The sequence below is a fragment of the Eschrichtius robustus genome, chromosome 12 (assembly GCF_028021215.1).
Source record: "Eschrichtius robustus isolate mEscRob2 chromosome 12, mEscRob2.pri, whole genome shotgun sequence".
NCBI lineage: Eukaryota > Metazoa > Chordata > Mammalia > Artiodactyla > Eschrichtiidae > Eschrichtius > Eschrichtius robustus.
The window spans coordinates 49,581,233-49,606,185 of record NC_090835.1 but is presented as its reverse complement, the minus strand read 5'-3'; the positions used below and the strand labels follow the sequence as shown (position 1 = coordinate 49,606,185).

Genomic DNA, 24,953 nt, shown 5'->3' with positions numbered 1-24,953 from the left:
ACGTGAACAAGAGATCTTATGAGTTTTGCCACTAATTCTTTTCTCTCTCTCTCTCTCTTTTTTTTTTTGGCCACTCGGCTTGTGGGATCTTAGTTCCCTGACCAGGGACTGAACCCGAGCCGTCCGCAGTGAGAGCACGGAGTCCTAACCACTGGACCGCCAGGAAATTCCCCTTTTTTCTCTTTTTTTTATTGAAGTATAGTTGATTTACAATGTTGTGTTAGTTTCAGGTGTACAGCAAAGTAATTCAGTTATATATATATATATTCTTTGTCAGATTCTTTTCCCTTATGGATTATTACAAGATGTTGAGTCTAGTTCCCTATGCTATACAGTAGGTCCTTGTTGGCCATCTATTTTATATATAGTAGTGTGTATATGTTAATCCCAAACTCCTAGTTTATCCCCTCCTTCTTCCGCCTTTGGTCACCATTAAGTTCAGTAGTCATCACTACTCATTCTTAGGTTGATGATTTAAGCTGTGGTTGAATGGAAATGAACCTCTAAGTAATTACAGCTTAAGGTGTTGACCATGACATGAAAACATTTCAGGGGAACATTTAAACTGCTTGAGAACTTTTGTTAAAGCACTTTGGAAGCACCTGCTTCTAAAATGTAAAGTAATACGTCAGTTACAAGTCATTAATCCTGAAAGAAAGCAGCTTTTCTCCCGAAGAGAAGCAAGAAAATATGGGGGTGGGGGGTGGGCAGGAAGTGGTGGGAGATAATGCACTCTCAGGTGCTTTTAATTTGTGCCTCACGTGTGCCCCTTCCCTGTGCCAGGCAAGATGCCAGGCAGTTGACATAGTTACCTGCTTTTTTTTTTTTTGACCATGCTGTGCAGCTTGTGGAATCTTAGTTCCCCAATCAGGGATTGAACCTGGGCCATGGAGGTGAAAGCCCGGAATCCTAACCACTAGGCCACTAGGGAACCCCCATGGGTACCTGTTTTTAATCCTCCCAACAACCCTACAAGGTAGACATCATTCCCATTTTACAAAGGAAGAAACTGAGGCACAGAGAATACTTCCTTTGTGGTTTATAGAATGCTCACCAATTCAACTCCTATGTCCTGCATGTCCATGAACAACATAGAGAGTATTATTTTACATGTTTAAAAACTTTGTTTAATGGACTCATACCAGACGTACCTTTCTGCAACTTCATAATTTTGCTTATAATGATGTTTTGGGATTTCTGCATGTTGATACCATGGAGCTGCAGTCTGTGCATTTCTCAGTGCTGTTAGTAGTCTAGTTCATGACTGCACCACACTTTGTTATCCACTTTCCAGACAAAATTATTCTTCCTTTATCCCTCAACAAAAATATTTTCGTTTTTTATGCTTCTCTTGCTGACAACGCATATCCTACTTGCTTTACACACTGAAATGCTTCCCTTATCATTTTTACATATTACAGTTTTTAACTTAAAAGACCTTAACAAAACCAAGAAACAAGTAATTGAGCTATTTGTTTATATCAGCATTTTCTGATTGGCAAGCTTAAGAACATAACATATTCCATAACCTCTAAAAACATATATTTTTCTCACAGCACAATTTCTTTTTAACGTGGTACAAGATGCTGTTTAAGGAACCCAAACATCTTTTGTAGTTCTGCTAATTAACCCAAGGCTGAAGTCTCAGGCAAAGTGGGCTGTGTTTGTATTTCAAGGACATGATAAGAGTTAACTTCAAGCTTTCTCCAAGGCATATTTTTGTTCTCTCAGGGTCAGAATTCTGAAAACAGTATTTTATCAAGCTAGCTTTCTCTAACTGCATATGCAAAAAAGAACCAGTTTAGAGTGTCAAAAGAGTTTCATCTTAACCAGTTTTCTCTGGAGTCTGAAGAATACTGTTGGCCCACAGTGTTAAAAAGAAAATCGTCTTTTTCTTAGTCATAGGTTCATAGCCAAAATTTTTCATAATGAATTGAACCTGAATTTCCCATTTTACAAAAAGCAACAAGAATACCAATCACACAAATGGAATACACACTCACACACCAGAAGACAGAACTGTCACAAATGCTCTGAGAGGATGACCGATACAGAGTCCCAAACAAACACTTCCCAACACAAATGGTCCTCAACGTCAGACACACATCAGAACCAACTGGCAAAATGCCCAAATAGCACCTCATGCTCAAAAGAAAAGTTTGCCATGTGCGCACCGGTGCCCTTACTCAGTCTTGGAGCTCGTCAGCTCGTCCAGATGCATGTTTCCATTGCACCAAGGAAAAGCATATGTTGGCAGCCAGTGCCAAGCAGGGAAGAAACAGGGAGGATCTCCGAAACAAATGGTTAGGGCAGCTGCTAGGAACGTCCCCGCAAATCCCCCTCCCGAATCCAGTGAGCCACGAGCAGTAGGCTCCTCACAGCCTTCCCAGCGCTGCTTCATGGCGGCAGCTCTTCTCAGGAAAACCCTGGAAGCCAGATATCGCGAGAGCGCAGCCTCACGTTGGGTGTCAAAAACTTACCGCAAGTGGGTCCAGCTGCTCGCTGCTCAAAAGCCAATAAAGAGGCAAGGTTGGGGGAAAGGAAAGTTTGCTTTATTTCAGAGGCCAGCAACCCGGGGCTGGGGTGTCAGATTCACGTCCCAAGGCCAACTCCCCTTCCCCCCACCCTGCCAATCAGTGGGCAAGAGCTTTTATAGAGGGAGGGAGGAGGCTACATGCAGAAACAGCACAGTCAGCTCTGACCGTCGTCTTGAAACTGGTCGTCTGTGGTCTGATGATGGTCTTACTTAAGTCCTTCTGACCTGGGGTTAAGGTAACCTCCTATATAGTCTTTTAATGGTTTTAAATTGTGCTCCTTATATTTAGGTAGGTGTCAAAATTTAGGTAAGTTTAATTAATTCAATTTAAAATGCGTGTGTGGTGTGACATTGTCTTTATTGAAATAACGCTTCTGTGATCTAATTTTCCTTTTTTCCATAGGGATGAACAGTTGTGCTGATGCCATTTACCTCATGGTCCATCATTTCCCCTCATTTGCAATTCTTCCTTTTCAAATATCTGTGAGTCCGTTTCTGGGCTCACTATTTTATTTGATTTGTCTAATTTGTCTATTCTTGTACTATTATCACACTGTCTTATTTACTGTATTATCAAATTTCTCCAGTGACTCTTTGTAATTTTGATTGGAATTGAATTTCTCACTCTTTGGGAAGAATTCACGTCTTTACATTGTAGGGATTTCTGAACCATGACCTTGGCATATTTCTCTGTTCAGATTTTTTTTTACTGCCTTCAATAATATTTTATAATTTTCCCCAGACATTTTACACAGCTGTTAGATTTGTCCCAGAAACCTTATACTTTTTTGTTACTATCATGGCTGCACCTTTTTTCTCTTTTTAAATTTTCTAGCCATGTCTTGCTGGTATAGAGGGATGCTGTTGGTTCTTGTGTATTGATCTGGTATCTCACAATCTTGCTGAACACTCTTCCTACATTTACCATTTAGATTTTGACATTTTTATGCAGCTAAGGGCAGGTTTGATCTTCTCTTCTATACTTGTCATTTCTTTTTTGTATCATATTTTATTGGTTAGGACCTTAAACAGAAACAGTAACAGGCATCTGTGTGATATTCCTGAAGTTAATGTGAATTTTTTTTTAACATTTCACCATTTAAGTCTGGTGCTTATTGTAGGTTTTTGATAGATGCTCTTTTTCTGGATGCATTTCAGGTAGGCTATGGTTTGGTGCAAAGAGAAAACACACACAGACCACACACACACATTGGTACTCTTAACACCCTTACAATGTAAAAGTAGATTAACATTCTGATTTGTTTAGCCAAGGATTCAGAAAACAATTAGAAGTCAGGTGGACTCCCAGAGTGTAGCATACACCACACAGCTCAGCCCAGCTTTCCAGGGCTCTCACAGTCTTCCTGATGTTGCCCGTCAATTACAGGGTCTGCCTGGGTCCGAGCCGCTCAGCTTCTTGCTCTTCCATGGCTTTCTACTTGTGCTGTGCAGGAAAAACTGGCACAAAGAAGTTTATGCTCTTAACAGGAAATATGAGACTTCATCCATTCAGGAAACATATATTGAGCTCCTCCCCTACCTGGCACTGTGTGGGGGCTTGGTGACCAAGATGTTCACATTTCTCTGTCCCCAGGGGGTAGCTCCAGATGGCACCCCCTTTTTTTGTTGTCGGACTCTGTAGAGGGGACCTGGCATGAGTAGTTGAATGAGCCCCTTATTCTGATGTGTACGTGGGTTCAGCACCACTGGTCTGGGGCAGCAGCCTTTATGATCAGCAAGATAAGAGTATGGCAAAGGGAATTGTCCTGTGAGCAGTTTTTTTTGTTTGTTTTTTTGGTTTTTTTTATGTAGTAAGCAACCCATCCAGATGATCACTACATAAACTCCATTTTCCACCTCCTGTCAGGATAGAGGGAAGACTGTGTGTAAATGTTTCTGTGTATAGAACCAGAAAAAGCCCCAATAATATGTATTAGATTTGAGAGACTTTAGAAAACACATAAAACGTTAAAAAAAAAATTCAAGCCCCCTGTAAGGCTACTCACTACTCACATTTTGTTTCATTTCCTTCTGATCTCTTTTCTGGCCATATACAAATATGCATTTATCACACACATTTATTGATTGATTATGTATATTTACATAATCAACGTTATGATTGATTAACATTGTTTAATCAATCATAATTTAGTGAATATTTAGTGAATATTTCCCCCATCTTTTATTCCTTTTTAAATTGAGATTCACATAGCATAACATTCACCTGTTTAAAATGTGCAGTTTAGTGGTTTTTTAATATATTCATAAGGTTGTGCAACCATTACCACTATCTAATTCCAGAACATTTTTATCGCCCCCAAAAGAAACCCCATAACCGTTAGCAGTCACCCTTATCCCCTCCTCACCCCTGTGAACTACCAATCTACTTTCTGTCTCTGTGGATTTGCCTATTCTGGACATTTCATATAAATGGAATCACACAATATGTGACCTTTTATGTCTGCCTTCTTTCATTTAGCACAATGTTTTCAAGGTTCTTCCATATTGTAGCATGTATCAGTACTTCGTTGCTTTTTATAGCTGAACCATCTTTTATTCTTTGAGTATGTTTGTATAAAAAATTTTATCTAGTTCCCTAGAAGGGCATTTAAGTGGATTCCAGTTTATCACTGAAATGAACACTTCCATGCTTTTTTTGATTCTCTCATTAATGTACATCTCTGAACCACAGTTGCAGCTGATCTGCTTAAATTCAACAGTTTCCACTTGTATTCTTGATTTCTTTATATTGCATAGTGTTAATAATAATAGCATTGGATAGTAAAATTTCCCTTTACTATTTGGTAATAGCAATGGGTACACATATGCCCATTTCATAGAATTCTAGCTGGTGTTGGGCAAAGGGCACATGGCCCCTAAGAATAGTGGGAGACCCAGGATGATCTGTATTCAGTCCAGCTTCTTTTGGAGGTGTTTACTAACTTCTCAGACCTTGGAGTCCCTGTTTGTAAAAGTGGGGTTGTCTGGTCTGTCTCACCGGGCTGTTGTGAGAATTAAACAGGTTAATCTTTATGAAGGTGCCTCTCGTTTAGTCGACATCACTGTCAGTGTTACTTCAGCGCTTAGACAAAAATGGGACCCAAGGAGAAAGCTCGTTGGAAAATCCTTTTTCCAGCTCTGACAATTATTCTTAGTATACTCCTGTCTCCGCTGGGTATAAACCTGGTGGAAAAGGGCAATGGAAGCCGAGGTTGCTGCCCCACCTAACATCCAGCTCTTACCATGTAACGTCTCCAGTGCTCTAAGTACCAACGACAGGGGACAGGATAGTTCTTATTTTTTAACTGTGTATATTAGCCCCTGTATTAACATTCTAACAGCTCTAAGTGTTTAGTTACATTTCTGCCTTGACTCTTCTTCATGAGGTCGTTTTCTCTCACATGAATATAGTCCAGGAATGAGATTTACAAAACCTTCTTAGGACAGCAAACACATCTCTGCCTTTGTCCGCGGTACCCGGAGTAATACAGCTCAGAGCCAAAGTGATAATCTAACAGGATCTGCAAATTGGCTGCAATTGTATGTACTCTCAGGACCAATAACTGCTTCTCAGGAGAAAAGCAAAACCAAGAAAACAAAATGCACGGGAGTTCCCTGGCGGCTAGTTGGTTAGGATTCCAGGCTTTCATTGCCGTGGTCTGGGTTCAGTCCCTGGTCAGGGACCTGAGATCCCGCGAGCTGTGCGGAGTGGCTAAAAACAAAACAAAACAAACAAATCAAAAAACCCAGCCATGTTGGCATGTTGTACAGTATCTGACTTGTTTTATCCCAGGAATCCTCAATCTGGCATCTGGAGTGGTAGATTTACTTCAGTTTTATTTCCCGGAATCTTTTGATCGCCTTCCAAGGGATTCTGGCCTCTTTGATGGTCCCAGACCAATTGTCCTGGAGTCCTGTAGTGTAAGTGACTTGGCAATATTGCTTCGAGGCAACAAAAGAAAAACCCAGCCCATTGAATTTGGAGCCCACCAGGTGAGTTTCTTGAGATTGTATGTTTTAAAATAAAAGGCAGTTTGCAGTTGAAAAAAGGTTTGAGAAGCTGAGTTCTTCCACAAGGTAGAATTCAGTAGCCCCTGTCCCAGAACAAGGAAGTTTCAGAGATGGGTGAGTGACTAAGGGTTATTAATACTCCCACCACGACGGCCGCTCCTCTTCAAAGACATTAATTGCCTCCCTCAGAAATAGACTCAGCTTTACTAGATTTCTCTTTGTACAATGTGAAGTTTTTTCTCTTCTGTCCCCCTTTGTTTCCTAGGTAATCCTTGTAGCCAATGAAATGGCAAAGGAGAAAATTCCAGAAGAGCTGGGATTAGCGCTTGTGCTAACAATTTACGAAGCCAAAGGCCTAGAATTTGATGACGTCCTCCTTTACAACTTTTTCACTGATTCTGAGGTATGTCATACTGAATTCTTTTTCTCGCAGCGCATGTGTGTGTATGAGCTCCGCTTCCACTCCAGGAAAGAGAATTTTGGAGCTGAGTAGATGAGAGTTTGTCACAGGTGACCGTTTCTCTTTCGGAGCACCATCCATCTGGTGTGGGGTTTTGTGTGTTTGGATGCGGCTTTTGACGATGTCTGTGGGTTGTTTCATAGTGTGTTGTGGCATGGCTCTCCCTGTGTCTTGCCCTTCCCTGTTTTCTTGTATTCATCTTTTCTGAATGCCTGGTACCCAAGCGCCAGCTCCCGGTTTTCACTAGCTACTGTTATCCTTGACTCCCAAGGATCCTCAAGTTGGAGCAAGGTCTAAGGAGAGCCTTACAAATGAAGGCAAGGATAGCAGTGTCCACCCTATGAGGACAGAACCGGGCAAGGTCATTCATAGGGAGACAACTGCGGGAAGACACATGAGCCTTGGTTCCTGCCCACAGGATCAGGTAATGCAGGGGACGAGAACAGCCATCCTGCCTGAGCTCCCTCCGGGCATGGCTTTGCCACCACTGCTTGCCACCCTTGCCCACAATGGCAGCAAAACAGTCCCCGGACTGACCCCCGGTGACCTCTGTGCCAGCCCATTGTTTTGACTTGGCTCCTGAGTCCTTGTGATGGTTTTTCTTCCCGACCTCAGTACATTATAGGTAGAGCCGCCAGCTCAAGGCCATTGTCCTCAGTTTCATAGCCACTGCCGTCTCTTCACCACCGTCTTCGGTGGAGGCTCAGGTTGGCTGCTGACCATGCTGTGGGGTCTCCTTTGGGGACTTAGCTGGCTGTACCCTGGTCCCCGTTGCAGACTTCCCGCTGCACGCAGTGGATGCTTGAAGGGGCTGTTTTCATACCCAAGTCAGGAGCACCATTAGCTTTGACTCCTTAAAATCTGCCCCAGAACTGACCCTTTAAATGGAGTCCTTTGTTGTTTTCTTTTTTTTCTGGTCTTTTTTTAAATGTCACACTTGCCTCGATAATACCTATGACTAATATTGCTATGGATGTTTTACAGTTTATAAAGTGCTTTTTGAATGCATTGTCTCAATTTATCCTCCACCAACCCTCTGACGTTGTGTGTATTTTTATTACCCTCATTCTACACATAAGACTGAGGGTCATGGAAGTTACATAAGTTGCCTGTAGTCGTAATGTAGGTGGCAGAGCTCGGAGATGAACTCAGATGCTTTGAGTTCCAAATCTCAAGATCTTTCCACTGTACTCCCTTCCTTTTAATACCCTGCATGCAAATCAGCTTCCAGAACCTTCCACAATGAATATATCATTACCATACCTTGAGTGCACTCCTTTTCTATTGACTTTTCTGATAAAATCAGATGCACTCTCATTAATCCTGGAACCATTTTTAATCTCCGAGGACTAACTTTTTTTTTCTCATAATACATCCTTTGGTCATGGTTGGACTGAGGCTCTCCTAAAAGAGGAAGGGGTAAGACTTTGTTGTTCGTGTCCTTTATTAAGTGCCAGCTGTATGCTTGTGCTAGTAAGAAGCTCCAGGAGCTCTGGACTTATGGATCGGTAACTTGTGGTCAACTCTGTTTGTGAAAGAAAAATCTACTTAATTCTCTCTCACCTTGACCCTGGAATGGCACAATCCTGGATCCCTTGACCCTAAGCTCCCACCAATGGATCAGTGAGTTGCATGAAATTAAAACAATCACAAATTAAGTCTTGTGGTAACATCCACTTCACCCTATACACAGAATGAGAATTCTAAAAAGACTTCTGATGTGATGCTTCCCAATTACCAGGGAATGGAATCGTGCATTCCCCAGCACAAAGCACACCCTCAGTTTATCATTTACAACCACAGGACCAAAAGGCACCAGTCAGCAAATAAGGGGAGATGCTACAATCAAAGGAGAGGAAAAACAGAGGTCACATAAGTCCCCATGCACCTGTTGTCTGGCTGCTCACATGGGGTTTCTTTTGGGGTGATGGGTGAAGGCTGCTGAACAGTACTTGCTGTTTGACACGGGAGACTGTGGAGGACTCCTCTCTCCATCCCTGGCCTCCTCTTCCACCCCCGTTTATGTGTCTGGCAGGTGCTGTGTGTGTGTGTGTGTGTGTGTGTGTGTGTGTGTGTGTGTGTGTGTGTGTGTGTGTAGGGGCCTTCTTGTTGCCCTGGCTTGTGATTTTTCTCTTCAGAGGATTCACTGTTACCTGTTCAACCACATGGACACCAGGGTCATCTTCTGAGATGAGGAATGAACCAAGGAATGGTTATGTCAAGGCCTTCTCTTGTGGGATTTTGCCTCATTTGGGGGAGGGGCAGTCATTCTCTGGTCACCCCCAAACTCTCCTCCTGTGGGGACTTGGAGGGGTGCTTGCCATTGACACTCTGCCCCAGTGGGGAGTCCCTTCCTTCACACTCATGTGTGACCAGGACAGGAGAGACTTTCAAAACCACTACTTTTAAGGGTTGCTGAACTAACCTAGAGAACAGGCCCCACAAAAGAAGCCTTGCTGGTAGAGTCTAAGCCCTTTTCCTTCATAATTATTAATCCCCAGAGAAGAAGCTGGAAGACTTCTAGATGCTTCTTCCTTTTATTGCCGGGAGTGCTGCAGGCCTGTATTCTTGCCATAAACACACGTGCTTGCTCCTAGGAGGCTCTGTCTTGAGAGTGAAATGTGTTTTATTCATGGAGACAGGTTAGTCGTGTGCCATACAAGCAGCTTCTGCGCCTCCTCCGAGCAGTTTTAAGATACAGGTGCTTCAGTGGCCCTTCCAAGCGCAGGCAGCCTGCACCTCTTGCTGTGTGCCGGACCTCCTCAGTTGTTAGCATGTGTGTCTCTTGCCTGCTTTCTTTGGCAAACAATTAAGTTGGGTAAACAGCTTTACAAAGATGAAAAGATAGTCAGAGATGTGTCCTGAAGATTTTTTTCTTTTTTAACTTCCAACTACTAAAATTGATTACATGACTCACATCTCTTCTCAGAACCTGGTGATTAATTCCCTAATTGGTTAGTAGCATAACCACTCTTATTTAATAGATAGTGTTTAAAGCATTTAACCTAATTTTTTTTTTAATTAATTTATTTTATTTTATTATTTATTTTTGGCTGCGTTTGGGTCTTAGTTGCTGCATGCGGGCTTTCTGTAGTTGCGGAGAGCGGTTGCTACTCTTCGTTGTGGTGCGCGGGCTTCTCATTGCAGTGGCTTGTCTTTGTTGCGGAGCACAGGCTCTAGGCATGCGGGCTTCAGTAGTTGTGGCACGTGGGCTCAGTAGTTGCGGCTCACCAGCTCTAGAGCGCAGGCTCAGTAGTTGTGGTGCACGGGCTTAGTTGCTCTGCAGCATGTGGGATCTTCCCAGACCAGGGCTCGAACCTGTGTCCCCTGCATTGGCAGGCAGATTCTTAACCACTGAGCCACCAGGGAAGTCCCTAACCTAATGTTTATAGAGTTTACGTTATAGAGGAACTGAAGGGAGGTAATGAACTGTATCCACTCCACCTTTCCATCATCCTTGAAAAGATACATAGGTGGCAAGTAGCGCCATTTTATAAAAAACTGAAGGATAGGAGAATTGGCTACCTACTCCCCCAAGACACACAATAAAGTATGAAATCTGAAATTTCATGGGAATTCTTCACTCTAAATACTGTGTATAATCTGGTCACATTTGCCTCCCCAGGGTCTGCAAACCATGGCCCGGGGGCCAAACCCAGCTCACTGCCTGTGAGCTAAGAATGGTTTTTACATTTTTAAATGGTTAAAAAAATCAAAAGGAAAATCATATCCTGTGGCATGCGAAAATTGTATTAAATTCAATTTTAGTGTCAAAAGATAACGTTTCATTGCATCACACTTGCCCATTCATTTACTGTTGACTAGAGCTGCTTTTGCTCTACAATAGCGGAGTAGAGTAGTTGCAATAGAGACCATATAGCCCACAAAGCCAAAAATATTTATCATCTGACCCTTTAGCAAAAAAATTTACAGACCCTGGTCTACAAGTCACCGTGGTTTTGTGGTTTGATTTGGGTAAAGGGTAAAATGGCTAAAATGTCAACTCTTTATCAGGCATTGCAGAGACACTTGACATTGATTATCTCCTTTTATTTTTCCAACAAATGTGGTTAGTTCTGTCATCCACATTTTACAGAACAGGAAAATGAGACCTAGAAGAGGCATTTGTTCAAGGTCACATAATAAGTGGACAAATTGGGATTTAATTTGTTCCGTCTGACCTCAGAGTCCACCTTGCACAGTGTACCCCATGGCTCCTGAATTTCACTCCATCCTTTTTTGGAGGTGGGGGGGGGCGCCTTGTGGCTTGCGGGATCTTAGTTCCTCAACCAGGGATTGAACCTGGGCCCTCTGCAGTGAAGTGCAGAGTCCTAACCACTGGACTGCCAAGGAATTCCCGAGCTCCATCCTTGATTGGATCACTTGGTTAGGAAATTTTGTCACGTGTCTTTTTTTTTTAATCATAAGAAAATAATTTTAATTTTTTATTCTTACATTTCCTAACATTCATATTTTCAGTGAAAATGTTTCAAGTTATTTACAGTTTGAATGCAATTACATCTCTTAATCCTGGGCATTTAATATAACACAAATTATGTGAAAATTCAGTTAAAACACAACTAGTAATTTTGCTGACATAAGGGCAAGACTATATTTTGTAGAATAGATGTAAAAATAATTTATGAATTATTACATCTTTATTTTATTACTCATCTAAACATGGCTAAACTATCCACATGTAACAGCAGTAATTATATTTTTATTATCTTTGTTATTTGTGACTCTTAGTCATATGAAACCCAAAGCTTAACACAAATTATTTTGTATTTATATTTTTTAGACTTATTTTTTATTGAGGCAACACTGGTTTATAACATTATATAAGTCGCTCGTGTACAAGATTGTATTTCTACTTCTATATAGCCTACAGCATGCTTACCACCAAAAATTTAGTTTCTGGGACTTAGGGAACTAAGATCCCACATGCTGCGCGGCGTGGCCAAAAAATTGAAGGAAGGAAGGAAAAATAAAATGAACCTTAAAAAAAAAATTTAGTTTCCACTTGTCACCATCGAGTTGATATTTCGCCATTTGTGGCAACATGGATGGGCACCGTGGGTACCACCCTAAGCGTCACATGTGTCTTAATGACTGACCCTAAGTGGCATTTTTTAAACACATTGTGAAAAGAGGTGAGGACACTGGTTTTCTCTCTCCATTCTGCTTGTGGACATTCTTTCAACAACAGGAACCTCCAGGCCCTAAACACTCGTGCTAGAAGTGAGCACATGTGCCTGCTTCTTGGCCGTCTTAGCTGAGTGTCTGGGGGTCTTCCCGGTAGCTGCCCTGATCCCTGCCTGCACCACCTGGGCCCCAACCCCCACTCTGAGGCCATAGGATGGCCACCTCCTCACGGCTGGTGCTGAAGGCCTGGCCGCCGTGCCAGGCAAAGGGGGCTCAGTTCTCTGTGAGGCCCAGGGAGGCTGGGTGTGCACTGCAGAAGCAAATTCTGCTGGTCTTTCATTTGTCTTTGTTGTTCAGGCTTACAAGGAATGGAAGATCATTTCCTCATTTACCCCTTCATCCTCTGAGTCCAGAGAGGAAAGCCGGTGGCTGATTGAGGTGCCCCTAGAGAAACGCAGCTCCTCCCAGGGCAGGGCTCTCATGGTGAATCCAGAAATGTACAAGGTGAGTATCAGCCACGGGTCCATGAGCTTGCTTGACAGGGAGCCAGTAAGCAGGGTTTGGCCGATAAGATGGTGTTAAAGATGGAGCCTGTGGTGCGGGTCTTCCTGCCCGTCAGCACTAGGGGGTGGAGGTTGGGAAAGGGAATGTGGGCGGCTCAGCGCTGGCGACCCCCTCTTCTCAGCAGAGAGCCAGGCTTGATGGGGGGGGCTGAAGGGGGAGGGTGGCACCTTCTGTTCGCCTCTGGAGCTCTGTTCAGAAACTCTGACATTGCTGACGGGGAACTCAGAAGTGAAGTCCGTGACTGTAGTCAGTGGAGACCATTGTCTTCCAGCCTTGTCTGTGAAGGGACCCTGTCTCCCTTCCCCTGGGCGTCCCACTACATCACCGAGAAGTAGGCCAAAGCCGAAAAGCTCTGTGGAGTTCTAGACCGATGGAGGCTGACAGAGGCCTCAAGAGTGAGGGCAACACCACAGAAAACCGAACCAGAAAAAACCAAAAGCTTTGGGAGAAACTACTGTCCTAGTTTTATGTCTCCTACATAGTAGAAAACAAATAAACAGAAGAGCAGTTATCCGGTTATTTCTGTAACTACCTGGAAGGCTCTGCACATAGATGTTAAATCATCACCAAGCTGTGCAGACCTCTGGGTAGCCACAAATCCGTTGTTGTTTTGAAATGTGCATGATTTAATCAAGGAGGTCCTCCCTGAGGCTAAGACATAGCCCCCTTACACCCAGAGTCCTCAGTCATGGGGTAGGTCAGGAGTAATATAGTGCTAATAATAGTCACAATAGCAGCGTGGGACTGCTCCAATTTTTTTTTTTTTTTTTTTTTTTTCAATTTTGGCCGCACTGTGCAGCTTGTGGGATCTTAGTTCCCCGACCAGGGATCGAACCCTGGCCCTTGCCAGTGAAAGTGTGGAGTCCTCACCCCTGGACCGCCAGGGAATTCCCACTGCTCCAATTTTTTAAAATAAGTTACAGTAATTGGGTAGGATCTGACTCTTGGGGTAAACTGAGTGAAAGGTACATGGGACCTCTCTGCAGTATCTTTGTCACCTCCTAGGAATCTATAATTATTTCAAAGTGGACAAGTACAGCAGATTCAAGGGTGGGCCTGTACTGACGCTGCCCCCCTCGCTAGAGTTCGCTTCCCTGTGCTGCAGCCACAGTGGGCTCCCCACGTCCTGCTCAGGCCTGGGCTGTACTTCATAAAACTTACTTTTTGAATATTTCTCCAAAATCAGAATAAGCCCGTTGAAGTGAGACACGTTGTACTGTAGCCTGAAGGCTCATGCCTTTGTCCTGATCTTGTCTTTAGCTCCTGAACGGGGAGCTGAAGCAGCTGTACACGGCCATCACCCGGGCTCGGGTCAACCTCTGGATCTTTGACGAAAACCCAGAGAAGCGGGCTCCTGCTTTCAAATATTTCATGAAAAGGAATTTTGTCAAAGTCGTGAAAATGGATGAAAATAAAGGTAAGCGCTCATTAAAATATTCTGGCTGTTGGACAGAAAGCATGTTACTCTCAACTGCTCTATGGCCAGGGGTAAAGGGTATAGTTTTTGGAAAGCACTTTCTTTCCACATTCTTCTGAGAAATGAGTGTTCCTATTTATTGCTAAAGTGTGTGGGAGACTGAAGTTGTAATGAGATTGGGAGGGTTAACTCCTTCAGGGAAGAACTTTTATTTGTCCTTTAAAAGTAAGGATCATGGTATGAGTGTGTTTCATGTTTGGTAATTGCAATCATTGTTGCTTTTGTTGTGGTCATCCATGTACAATGCTTGGTGTCAGTCTATTTATCTCTTGTAAAAATAAAATACAGTGTGTGTGTGTGAAAAATAAAATAAATAAATAAATAAATAAAAAAAAAAAAAAAAAAAAAGTAAGGATCATGGGCAAAGAATAGACAAAATAGGCTTTATTGGGAGAATACAAATTAACTGTGGGCTTTTGGACAGCTGTTTGGAAATATCTATCAAAATAAAAAATGCACAGACCTTTTGACCCAGTAATTCCACTTCTAAGGATCTATCCAGGGATACTCTTTTATAAAATCTCCAAGATAACATGCACGAGAGTACTCGTTATAGCCCCGTTTGTAATGATAAGAAACTAAGAATGACTTAAGTGTCCATGAAGGTGAAGGTGTCTGCAGTGGCTCCTCTGGTGCTGGGACCGGTGGGTGTGAGGTTGTTAACTAGATGTGGACCTCTTTAACTTTTCACCATTTCTGTGCTGTTTGCAGTGTTTAAAAAAAAAAACCAACATCATTATGTATTGTTTTTCATAATTTACAAAGGCTAGCTAATTAAAAAATGGAATGAAGTTCTCCTGATGGGATAACTGGGAGATAAATAATCTGCCCTCATGAAGGAGAAAATTGTTCTGTTTCTTGGGGGTTAGCTGTTGAGTTGGCCGCTCCAGGCCATGGTGAATTTCTCCAAAGATGGGGGAAAGCCCATGGCCCTGTGGCTGCAGAGAGGTTTGTTGGTTTCCTGAGCACTTTCCAGCCAGTTTTATGGAGAGTGTTTCTGGTTACAGCCAATGGCTGCTCTTTTCCTGGGACCTGACTGTGGTGCCATAATGTGAAAAGTCGAAGGCTTGGGGTTAACCTGGCTTCTCATTAGAACTTTCCACCTGTGCAGCCATGGGACTTAATTCAGCTACCACTTTCTCCCCCTGGGCCTCCACTTCCTCTACTAAAAGGAAAACAAGTGCGTTGACCTACCGTGGTGGTTCTTATTCCTCCCATCATCTCAGAGTCCTTTTATTCTCACAATATGTTCTGGCAACCCATTATAAGAGATCAAGATTGGCGATTTTTTTTTTAATTTAAAAGTTCAAAATGAAAAAGGATTACAATTAATATTATCTCTTGTTTGCATTAAGAATGCAAGAAAAAGTCCCATCTTAATTGTGAGTTATGAATTGCACGTGGTAAAGTCTTTGAGGACATCTGTTCTCACTGTTCTGGGGAGCTGGGGACGAGTGTGGTGACTTTGCATTTGGGGGTCTCTTCAACGCGGCACCAGTAGAGGTCACCGGCCAGATGCAGAGATACTGTGTGGGGCTTTGCTGTGGGAATATGATGTCACCTGGACACTCACAGTGCACACAGCACCAGAACAAGATGCTGCAAAGTCAGCTTTGCACACGGTGCGTGCGGGGGGCTGCAAGGATTGGCGTGTGTTTTTGCATCACCTAAACAAAGCTGGCCTATCTGCCTGGCCCCTCTAGTTGACATCTGTTGGCTGAGGGGACTCGGACCTTCCGGCTCAGATTTGGCTTCCGCGTCGTCCTGATATTCAGCCTTCTGTGTGTTTCATGAAGCTGTGGCTCGGAACCCCCAGGGAGTGTCACCTCTGCCCCCACCCCCAGCACCGCTGGCAGTGCTCAGGGGTCCTCAGCAAGGGGGGCCAGCGCAGTCACCGCCAGCTGCTGAGGCTGACAGACGGGACCAATAGCAGTTGGTGGCAGTGGTCAACGTCCACCAACCAGAATGTGTCAGATTGCTTGCTGTGATGAGGGCAAAGTCTGCACATTTGGAAATACTGTCACATCCTATCACCTTGTCCCTTGCTAAGGCCCCCAGCATGGGAGTTTGCCAAGAGCTACATGGCTTTGGGTTTTCAAGGAGGAACTGGAAATTGCTGTCTGTCTTCTAATTCGTATCTCTAGGAAAGGAAGGCAGACCAAAGTTCAAAACTCCAACAGCATCTTTTCTCACCTCCACCTCCTTCTCCCAAAACCCACCACAACCTGGCTTGGTAAGCTACACTCTACCTTACATGAATGCTAGACAGACAACATAGGTGTGTTCGTTTGCTCAGGCCGCTATAACAAATACCACAGACTGGGTGGCTTACACAACAGAAATTATTGTCTCAGTTCTGGAGCCTAGAAGTCTAAGATCAATAAAGCTGTCAGTGGTTTGATTTCTTCTGAGGCCTCTCTCCTTGGCTGTAGATGGCCTTTTCTCTGTGTCAGCCCCCTGTGTCTCTTTGTATGTGTTAATCTCCTCTTCTTATAAGGATGCCAGTCAGATTGGATCAGGGCCCACCCATGTAACCTCATTTTACCTTAATCACCTCTTTTTTTTTTTTTTTTTTAAACATCTTTATTGAAGTATAATTGTTTCACAATGGTGTGTTAGTTTCTGCTTTATAACAAAGTGAATCAGCTACACATATACACACGTTCCCATATCTCCTCCCTCCCGCATCTCCCTCCCTCCCATCCTCCCCATCCCACCCCCCCAGGCGGTCACAAAGCACCGAGCTGATCTCCCTGTGCTATGCGGCTGGTTCCCACTAGCTATCTATTTTACATTGGTAGTGTATATATGTCCATGACACTCTCTCACCCTGTCACATCTCACCCCTCCCCCTCCCCATATCCTCAAGTCCATTCTTTAGTAGGTCTGTGTCTTTATTCCCATCTTGCCACTAGGTTCTTCATGACCTTTTTTTTTTTTTTTTTCCTTAGATTCCATATATATGTGTTAGCATACTGTATTTGTTTTTCTCTTTCTGACTTACTTCACTCTGTATGACAGACTCTAACTCCATCCACCTCATTACAAATACCTCCATTTCATTTCTTTTTATGGCTGAGTAATATTCCATTGTATATATGTGCCACATCTTCTTTATCCATTCATCCGATGATGGACACTTAGGTTGCTTCCATGTCCTGGCTATTGTAAAGGGTGCTGCAGTGAACATTTTGGTACGTGACTCTTTTTGAATTATGGTTTTCTCAGGGTATATGCCCATTAGTGGGATTGCTGGGTCGTATGGTAGTTCTATTTTTAGTTTTTTAAGGAACCTCCATACTGTTCTCCATAGTGGCTGTATCAATTTACATTCCCACCAACAGTGCAAGAGTGTTCCCTTTTCTCCACACCCTCTCCAGCATTTATTGTTTGTAGTTTTTTTGATGATGGCCATTCTGACCGGTGTGAGATGATACCTCATTGTAGTTTTGATTTGCATTTCTCTGATGATTAATGATGTTGAGCATTCTTTCATGTGTCTGTTGGCCATCTGTATATCTTCTTTGGAGAAATGTCTATTTAGGTCTTCTGCCCATTTTTGGATTGATCACCTCTTTAAAGACCCTTGTCTCCAAATACAGTCACATTCCGAGCGACTGGGAGTTAGGACTCCAACACTTGAAATTTTGGGCGTAGGGAAACAAAATCGAGCCCATAACAACAGGTTTCAGTGAAGGAATCCCCAGAGGAGCAAACCCACATTTCTCTTTCATTTTAGACCTCGATGATAGCATGTTTGTTAAAACCTCAACCCCTGCGGAGTGGATCGCCCAAGGAGATTACTATGCTAAACACCAGTGCTGGAAGGTAAGGAGAGAGAGGTCTGCATGACCTGTGGCCTCGTCAAGCCTCACCAGCAGGTTTCTCATCACTGCATTTGTCACCAGGTTGGGGCGGGGGTCGGGGTCACAGTACTTGTGCTGCTGCCCCTTTTGCGACATCAGGTCACCCACCATGCAGAGGTCTCCCTGTCCCGCTCCCCACCACCCCCGTGCGGTCGTGACAAGCCTTCCTTTTGGCCAAGTGCCAGCGTGTGATCATAGGAAGAGGAAGGGTCCTGGCCTCTGCCCGCTGAGGAATTCTTCTATCGGGAGGGATGGGGAACAGGCTGCACTCCCGATGGGGGAAGCTGCAGAGTTGCCCCATAAGGGGGCTAGGTTGGATACAGAGAGGGCTGAAGGCCTGTGGTCACCCCTGCAGTCAGGTGTAAGCGAGGAGAAAACAGTTTGCACTGTTGTGTGTTTGGTCGTGTCGGGATAGTGTTTCCATAAATATGCAGCTGCAGAAGTTGACTGAGCCCTGCACTGTATTCTCTGCCCATCCTTGTTGTAATTGGCAAGGAATACTAAACACCTGGCTGTTGTTATAAAACCAAGATTTTTTTTTTTCAGAGAGGGGGTAGAGTGGGACAATGTGGGCAGCAGGTGTGGGTATGAAATTAGAAACCTATAAAGTCTTTCCCTTTCTCGCTTCAGAATACAGCTGGTGTTATATGTATTGCCCGTGGATTTCCAATTCTTTATCCCTTGAAAGATACCTTTTGAATCTAAAATCTTTTGAGGGGAGTAGCACAGATGAGAATGTTATAAAAAGCCTCCTCCTCACCTGACTTTATTTTGACTCCACTAAAGGGCTTTGGGACTCAGGAAGTTTATTGTTTTTGGCTGCATGTCAGTAAGTGTCTCAGAACCACCATACAAGTGGAAACCCTTGAGGTCCATTCATTCAGCATATCCTGTGGAGCTGTGGGCCCAGCATTGCGTTTAGGTCATGGGGATGTGACAGTGGGCAGGACAGGTGTACAGAAGAGGGCACAGTGCCAGCGGTTCCTGATGTCACATGTGAATGACAAGCTGCCTCCAGAACCGCCTGTCCTGGACGGTGTGGCCAGGGAAGGCTACTTTGAGTGGGAGCCTTGAGCTGGGACCTGTAGGGTAAATGAAGTTAACCAGGCAGAGGAGGGATGGAAGAGCATTTCACTCAGAGGGAAGAGTGTGTGCAAAGGCCCTGTGGCAGAAAGGAGCATTTTGCGTGTCACAGGAATGAAAGGAGACCCACGGGGCTGGGGAGGCTGGCACAGAGAGCCCGGGGGGAGAGATGCCATCCTGCCTGTGTTATCAGTAAGTGCCACTTAATCCTTCTCTTGCCCACACTGAGGCCTAATCTCTACATGCTGGGCAGAACATGAACTTTCTGCCCTGTAGTCCATACTTGGAGACATGATGTCAGCAACTTTCTGCTGATGGGGAGCAGGGAGCAGGCTGACTCCCCTGGGACACTTGTCTGCCCATCTTTTATTTGCTACATACAGGTCTGCATGTGCCGAGGATCTGGTCATTTATCTTCTGGGATGTGTTGGGACACCATCTCTGTCCCCGTTTCTACCATAACAGGTGCACTGCTCCTGCTCCACCAACACTGCCCACTAGCCTTGGTTGTTACCAACTAGAGGGGACCTATTTGAGCCCAGAAAAGCCACTGGGCAGCCTTGGGCCAGTTGCTCCATGTCCTTGACCTGAGGTTGCTACCAAATACAGTGGGAAGGATGAAACATCTCACACGCGGCTATTGAAGATCAGATGAGGGTGTTATTATGGTGACCTGTAAAAATATGTCTGATGTGCCTTTTCCATGGCTCCTCGGTGTTTCCAAAGGGAAGCTTTGAGTCCAAAGTGTTAGCTGGTAACACAATTAGGCTTTATCCTCTGGGGCCGTTTTCTCTTTTCTTTTTTTAAAATTTTTATTGGAGTATAACTGATGTACAATGTTGTGTTAGTTTCAGGCACACAGCGTAGTAAGTTATCCATATACATATATCCACTCTTTTTTAGATTCTTTTCCCACATAGGTCATTACAGAGTATTGAGTAGAGCTCCCTGTGCTATATAGTAGGTCCTTATTAGTTATCTATTTTATATGTAGCAATGTGTATATGTCAGTCCCAATTGAGACTGTTTTCTTTAGTGTTTCAGCACCTTCCTGCCCCTCCCTCTCGGATTTGGCTGGGGTGAGGCCCAATGCTTTGTCCGTGCAAACATGGAATGCGTGCTTTAACTGTTGTTCCTGTGTCACCTCTGTGACCTTGCTGGAAACAGAAACCTTTGGTCTGTTCCAGGTTGCAGCCAAGTGTTTCCAAAAGGGAGGTGCGTTGGAGAAAGAGAAGCTGGCTCTGGCCCACAACGCCGCCCTGAACATGAAATCCAAGAAAGTCAGCCCCAAGTAAGAGCCTCGGGGGTCATTTCGGGTTTGCTCTGATGAGAGAGAGCTGCAGGTTCAATCTACTGGTACCATATTTCATGGAAACCCTGTTCTATTTCCCCCTCCCAGGGAAAAGCAGGTGGAATATTTGGAACTGGCTAAGACGTATCTGCAGTGCAAGGAGCCAAAGCTGTCCCTTAAGTGTCTGAGCTACGCCAAGGAGTTCCAGCTGTGTGCCCAGCTGTGCGAGAGGCTGGGAAAGGTACGTTTGGCCCACGGCTGCTCCTAGGAGAACTGGGCTCCGTGGGGCAGATGGAAGGGTGGCCCCCAGCCTCCGCCTGTGCCAGGAAGGGCTTCCATCCTCCTAAGTGGAAGAGGTTGGCCCTGTCGATTCTGTGGGTGGCCCTTCTTTCTCCATCTGCTCAAGCATTTAGATGGTTTTAATGACTGTGTGTGTGTGTGTGTGTTATGTGTGTGTGTGTGTGTGTGTGTGTTTGTGTCCATGTCTACAAATGTTTGCGACCCATTATTAACCACAGGGAGGCCAAATGTTCACATCAAAGGGAAGAAGGGTTTTAGAATATTCCTGCCTTTTCTTTCTCCATGTTCAGTCTGGAGTCAGCCTGGGTGGACGGTCTGGTAGTTACATGGTGGTTTCTCTGTGTCCCAGCAATTACTCTAGATCTGCACTGACCCATCTGGCAGCCACTAGGCACATGTGGCTACTTAATTAAACATTTAGGTTAACTAAAATGTAATAAAGTCAAAAATTCACTTCCGCAGTCTCACTAGCCACGTCTCAAGTGCACGTTGTGATAGAACATTTCCATTGTTCTAGAAGCGCTAGTGGACAGAGTTGCTGGTCCAGAGCACAGGGCTCACAGTGTGGTCTGCAGGCTGGCACAGGCCACAGACTCTTATTATCTGCAACAAGATTAACTCCAAAGAGGAAAGTAGACGGAGATTTTTATGGCAATTTGGCATTGCTGTGACATCGAGAGGTGATGATTTTCTTAGTGATTCATTTTTCTTCTTTATATTGAGATATAATTGATGTATAATATCAAATTGGTTTTAGTTGTGCAGCATAATGATTCAATATATACATAAATTGCAAAATGATCACCGCAGTAAGTTTAGTTAATGTCCGTCACCACACATAGTGATGATCTTTTTTCTTGTGATGAGAACATTTAAGATCGTTTTCATTTACATGTGGAACCTAAAAAATAAAACAAATGAACAAAGATAACAAAACAGGAGCAGACTCACTGATACAGAGAACAAACCAGTGGTTACCAGAGAGGAGTGGAGGTAGGGGCGAAATAAGTGAAGAGGATTAAGAGGTACAAACTACCAGAGGTAAAATAAATAAGTACAGGATGTAATGTACAGCACAGGGAATATAGCCAGTATTTTATAATAACTTTGTATAGCGTGTAATCGATAAAAATATCAAATAACTGTGTTGTATACCTAAAGCTAACATAATATTGTAAGTGAACTATTACTTCAATAAAAAATAATAAAACAAAAATAAATAAAAATTTTAAAAGATCTACTTTCTTAGCAACTTTCAAATACACAATACACTATTATTAACTACAGTCACAATGCTGTACAAAAGCAGTTCATTTTTTTAATTTTAATTAAAAAATTTTTAAATTGAAGTATAGCTGATGTACAGTAATATGTAAGTTACAGGTGTACAATATAGTGATTCACAATTTCTAAAGGTTATACTCCATTTATAGTTATTATAAAATATTGGCTATATTCCCCATGTTGTACAATATATCCTTGTAGCTTTTTTTTGATATATATATACTTTTAAAAATTTATTTATTTAATTTATTTGTTTTTGGCTGCATTGGGTCTTTGTTGCTGCGCGCAGGCTTTCTCTAGTTGCGGCGAGCGGGGGCTACTCTTCGTTGCAGTGCGCAGTCTTCTCATTGTGGTCGCTTCTCTTGTTGCAGAGCACAGGCTCTAGGCGGCTGGCCTTCAGTAGTTGTGGCACGAGGGCTCTAGAGCACAGGCTCAGTAGTTGTGGCGCACAGGCTTACTTGCTCCACGGCACGTGGGATCCTCCCGGACCAGGGCTCAAACCCGTGTCCCCTGCATAGGCAGGTGGACTCTTAAACCACTGCGCCACCAGGGAAGCCCCTATCCTTGAAGCTTATTTTTTACCTAATACTTTGTACCTCTTAATCCTCTACTTCTGTCTTGCCCCTCCCCGTGACTGGTAGCCACTAGTTTGTTCTCTAAATCTGTGAGTCTCCTCCTTTTATGTTTTGTTCACTAGTTTGTTGTGTTTTTTAGATTCCACATACAAGTGATATCATACTGTATTTGTCTTTCTCTGTCTGACTTTTTTCACTTAGCACAGTACTCTCCATCCATGTTACTGCAAATGGCTGAGTAGTATTCTTTTTTATGGCTGAGTAGTATTCCGTTGTATATATGTACCACATCTTCTTTATCCATTCCTCTGCTGATGGACACTTAGGTTGCTTCCATATCTTGGCTATCGTAAATAATACGAAGCAGTTCATTTTTACCGTATCGGTTGTAGTGGGTTGGACATGAAACCATCCGGTCCTCACCACGGGTGCTGCTCTAGGGTTCCCGGCTGCAGCTGCTGCATTTCCTCCTGCGTCAGGTGTTATGACCGTCCAGTAGGGAGGGGGTTGTTCATGTCTGTATGTGAACTGGAGGAACTCCTGGACCCTCAGAGCACCCTGGCCATTGGGCTGGGTGGGGGTGGGGCCTCCTGGGAAGTTTGAAGTGTGGCCCCAAGTCAGTGTCAGAGAAGATAAGACCGTCCCAAGGCTGCCCTCCCTGCCCCATGTTTAGTATGGGACGTGACTAGTTAGCATGTGGGAGAAGGGGGTGGAATGGGGATTTCAGCGTGGGAAGGAAGTTTGGGTCATAAGATTCCAGGAACTAAAATGGTTTCTGAACTCTCCATGTTCCTTTGTCCCCTGGCCTCCATCTCCAAGGCACCCCCTTGGGCCCTAAGCAGTGACAGCGACAGGGGACAGGCCTGAACCTGTTGCTTTCCCCTGTTTGCCTGACAGCGCCCATCCCGGCTGAGTCAGAGCCCCCTTCCTTGTCTCCTCACCTTGCCTCCCCAAGGCCTGCGGAGCCCCACCTCTGAAAGCGGGGTGGGGCCCAGGAGGTCAGATGTCCGGCCCGCGTCCCCTTCTCCAGGACCTCAGTGCCTTCAGGATGTGGAGGCCGCCCTGGTCCTGGAGACACAGGCTGCCGGCCTTCCTCATGTCCCCAGGGTTGACCACTGGTGCCAGCTCCTTCCGCCTTCTCTCGCCAGCACATTCCAGTAGCTCTGAGCCCTAGCTGGGGAAGAGTCTGGTCCCTTTCTTTGCTCAGGCCCCTCCCTGGCAGGATATTCAACCCTCAGACAGCATCAGACCTCTTGCGGTCATCCCACCAAACTAGCCAGCATGATTCAAGTTGACCACCTTTTGCAAAATCCTTAGGCCGCACCGCCTCCCTGTTTACGGTCCCCAGACGTGTGCTGACCCTGGGAGAAGGGTTTGTGAGGCGGCTGTGGGAGCACAAGGTTTCCTTTCAGGGATTCCTCTGCCTTGCCTGCTTCCTGCCTCTCCAGAGGTCAACACTGGTTTCCCTGGAAACCTCTCAGGGCCCTTGCTCTGGGCGGCAGGAGCCCAGAGACCCAGGCAGGGGGCCTGCTTAGAGCCAGCCCTCCTCTCTCTCGACCCACTTGGGTGCACGCTTGCACCTAAGGGGGCCTGCGTTCACCCTGGGGGTTTTCTTCTGAGTAGTCAGCCTTGTCAAGGAGAGGAAAAGGTGGGTAGGGGTTATGGTTATGGGGTTTGATTGATGTGGCAAAATGGGTCTAGTAGCTCCCTGGTCTGTGAGGTCTCTGGACATAGAAGAACCTCACACCTGGATCTTGTTCGTATTTTGGTATTTCGTGTAGCTTGTCTTGTTAAATAAAACCCAGCTGAGATTTATTAGAGAGTCTGGCATATGCATTTTGTTTTGTTCCATTTTGATTCTGTTTTCTCTTTGGATGTCAGGTGCAAGCAGTTGAGTTAGGAAATGAAATATTCAACAAATAGGTAGCCCCCCGCTGCCCCCCCCCCCCCGCAGTGTGTACCAGGCACTGTGGGCGCTTGGCAACCAACAGGCAGCAGAGCAGGGGCCTCTGCCTTTTGTAGTTTTCCTTTCTAGTGTGGGAGAAAGGTGACAGAGCCAGTAGTACAGAAGATGTCAGCGGGGATGAGGGCTGGGGGAGGGGAGAGAGGGTGTCAAGCGTTGCCGTTTTAGGCGCAGGCGGGCTCAGGGAGCTGACTTCTGCAAGGAGACCACGAGAACAGCTGCCTCCGGAGGACATTGCAGATAAAAGCCCCCAAGGTGGGAGCGTATGGGCGAGTTTGAAAAACAGCAAGGAAGCCAGTTTGGCCAAAGCAGAGTGAGTGGGGTCAAACTGGTAAAATGAGCCAGAGAGTGTGGCGGGAACAAATCAGGTAGGACTTTGTGGTCCATGGTAGGGACTG

General features: G+C 44.6%; 1 protein-coding gene across 2 annotated transcripts in view; it reads left to right on the top strand.

The window, feature by feature from the left end:
- The window catches only part of TRANK1 (tetratricopeptide repeat and ankyrin repeat containing 1), a 66,694-nt gene that overhangs the window by 29,049 nt on the left and 12,692 nt on the right, over nt 1-24,953 (top strand). The window contains exons 14-21 of one of the 2 annotated variants that reach the window (XM_068557628.1): nt 6,330-6,529; nt 6,813-6,950; nt 7,279-7,431; nt 12,510-12,656; nt 13,977-14,133; nt 17,933-18,021; nt 20,330-20,433; nt 20,542-20,674. In XM_068557628.1, the coding sequence (XP_068413729.1) occupies nt 6,330-6,529; nt 6,813-6,950; nt 7,279-7,431; nt 12,510-12,656; nt 13,977-14,133; nt 17,933-18,021; nt 20,330-20,433; nt 20,542-20,674 (1,121 nt within the window). The remainder of the gene's footprint in view (nt 1-6,329; nt 6,530-6,812; nt 6,951-7,278; nt 7,432-12,509; nt 12,657-13,976; nt 14,134-17,932; nt 18,022-20,329; nt 20,434-20,541; nt 20,675-24,953) is intronic. The other variant, XM_068557629.1, reaches the window with a different exon arrangement.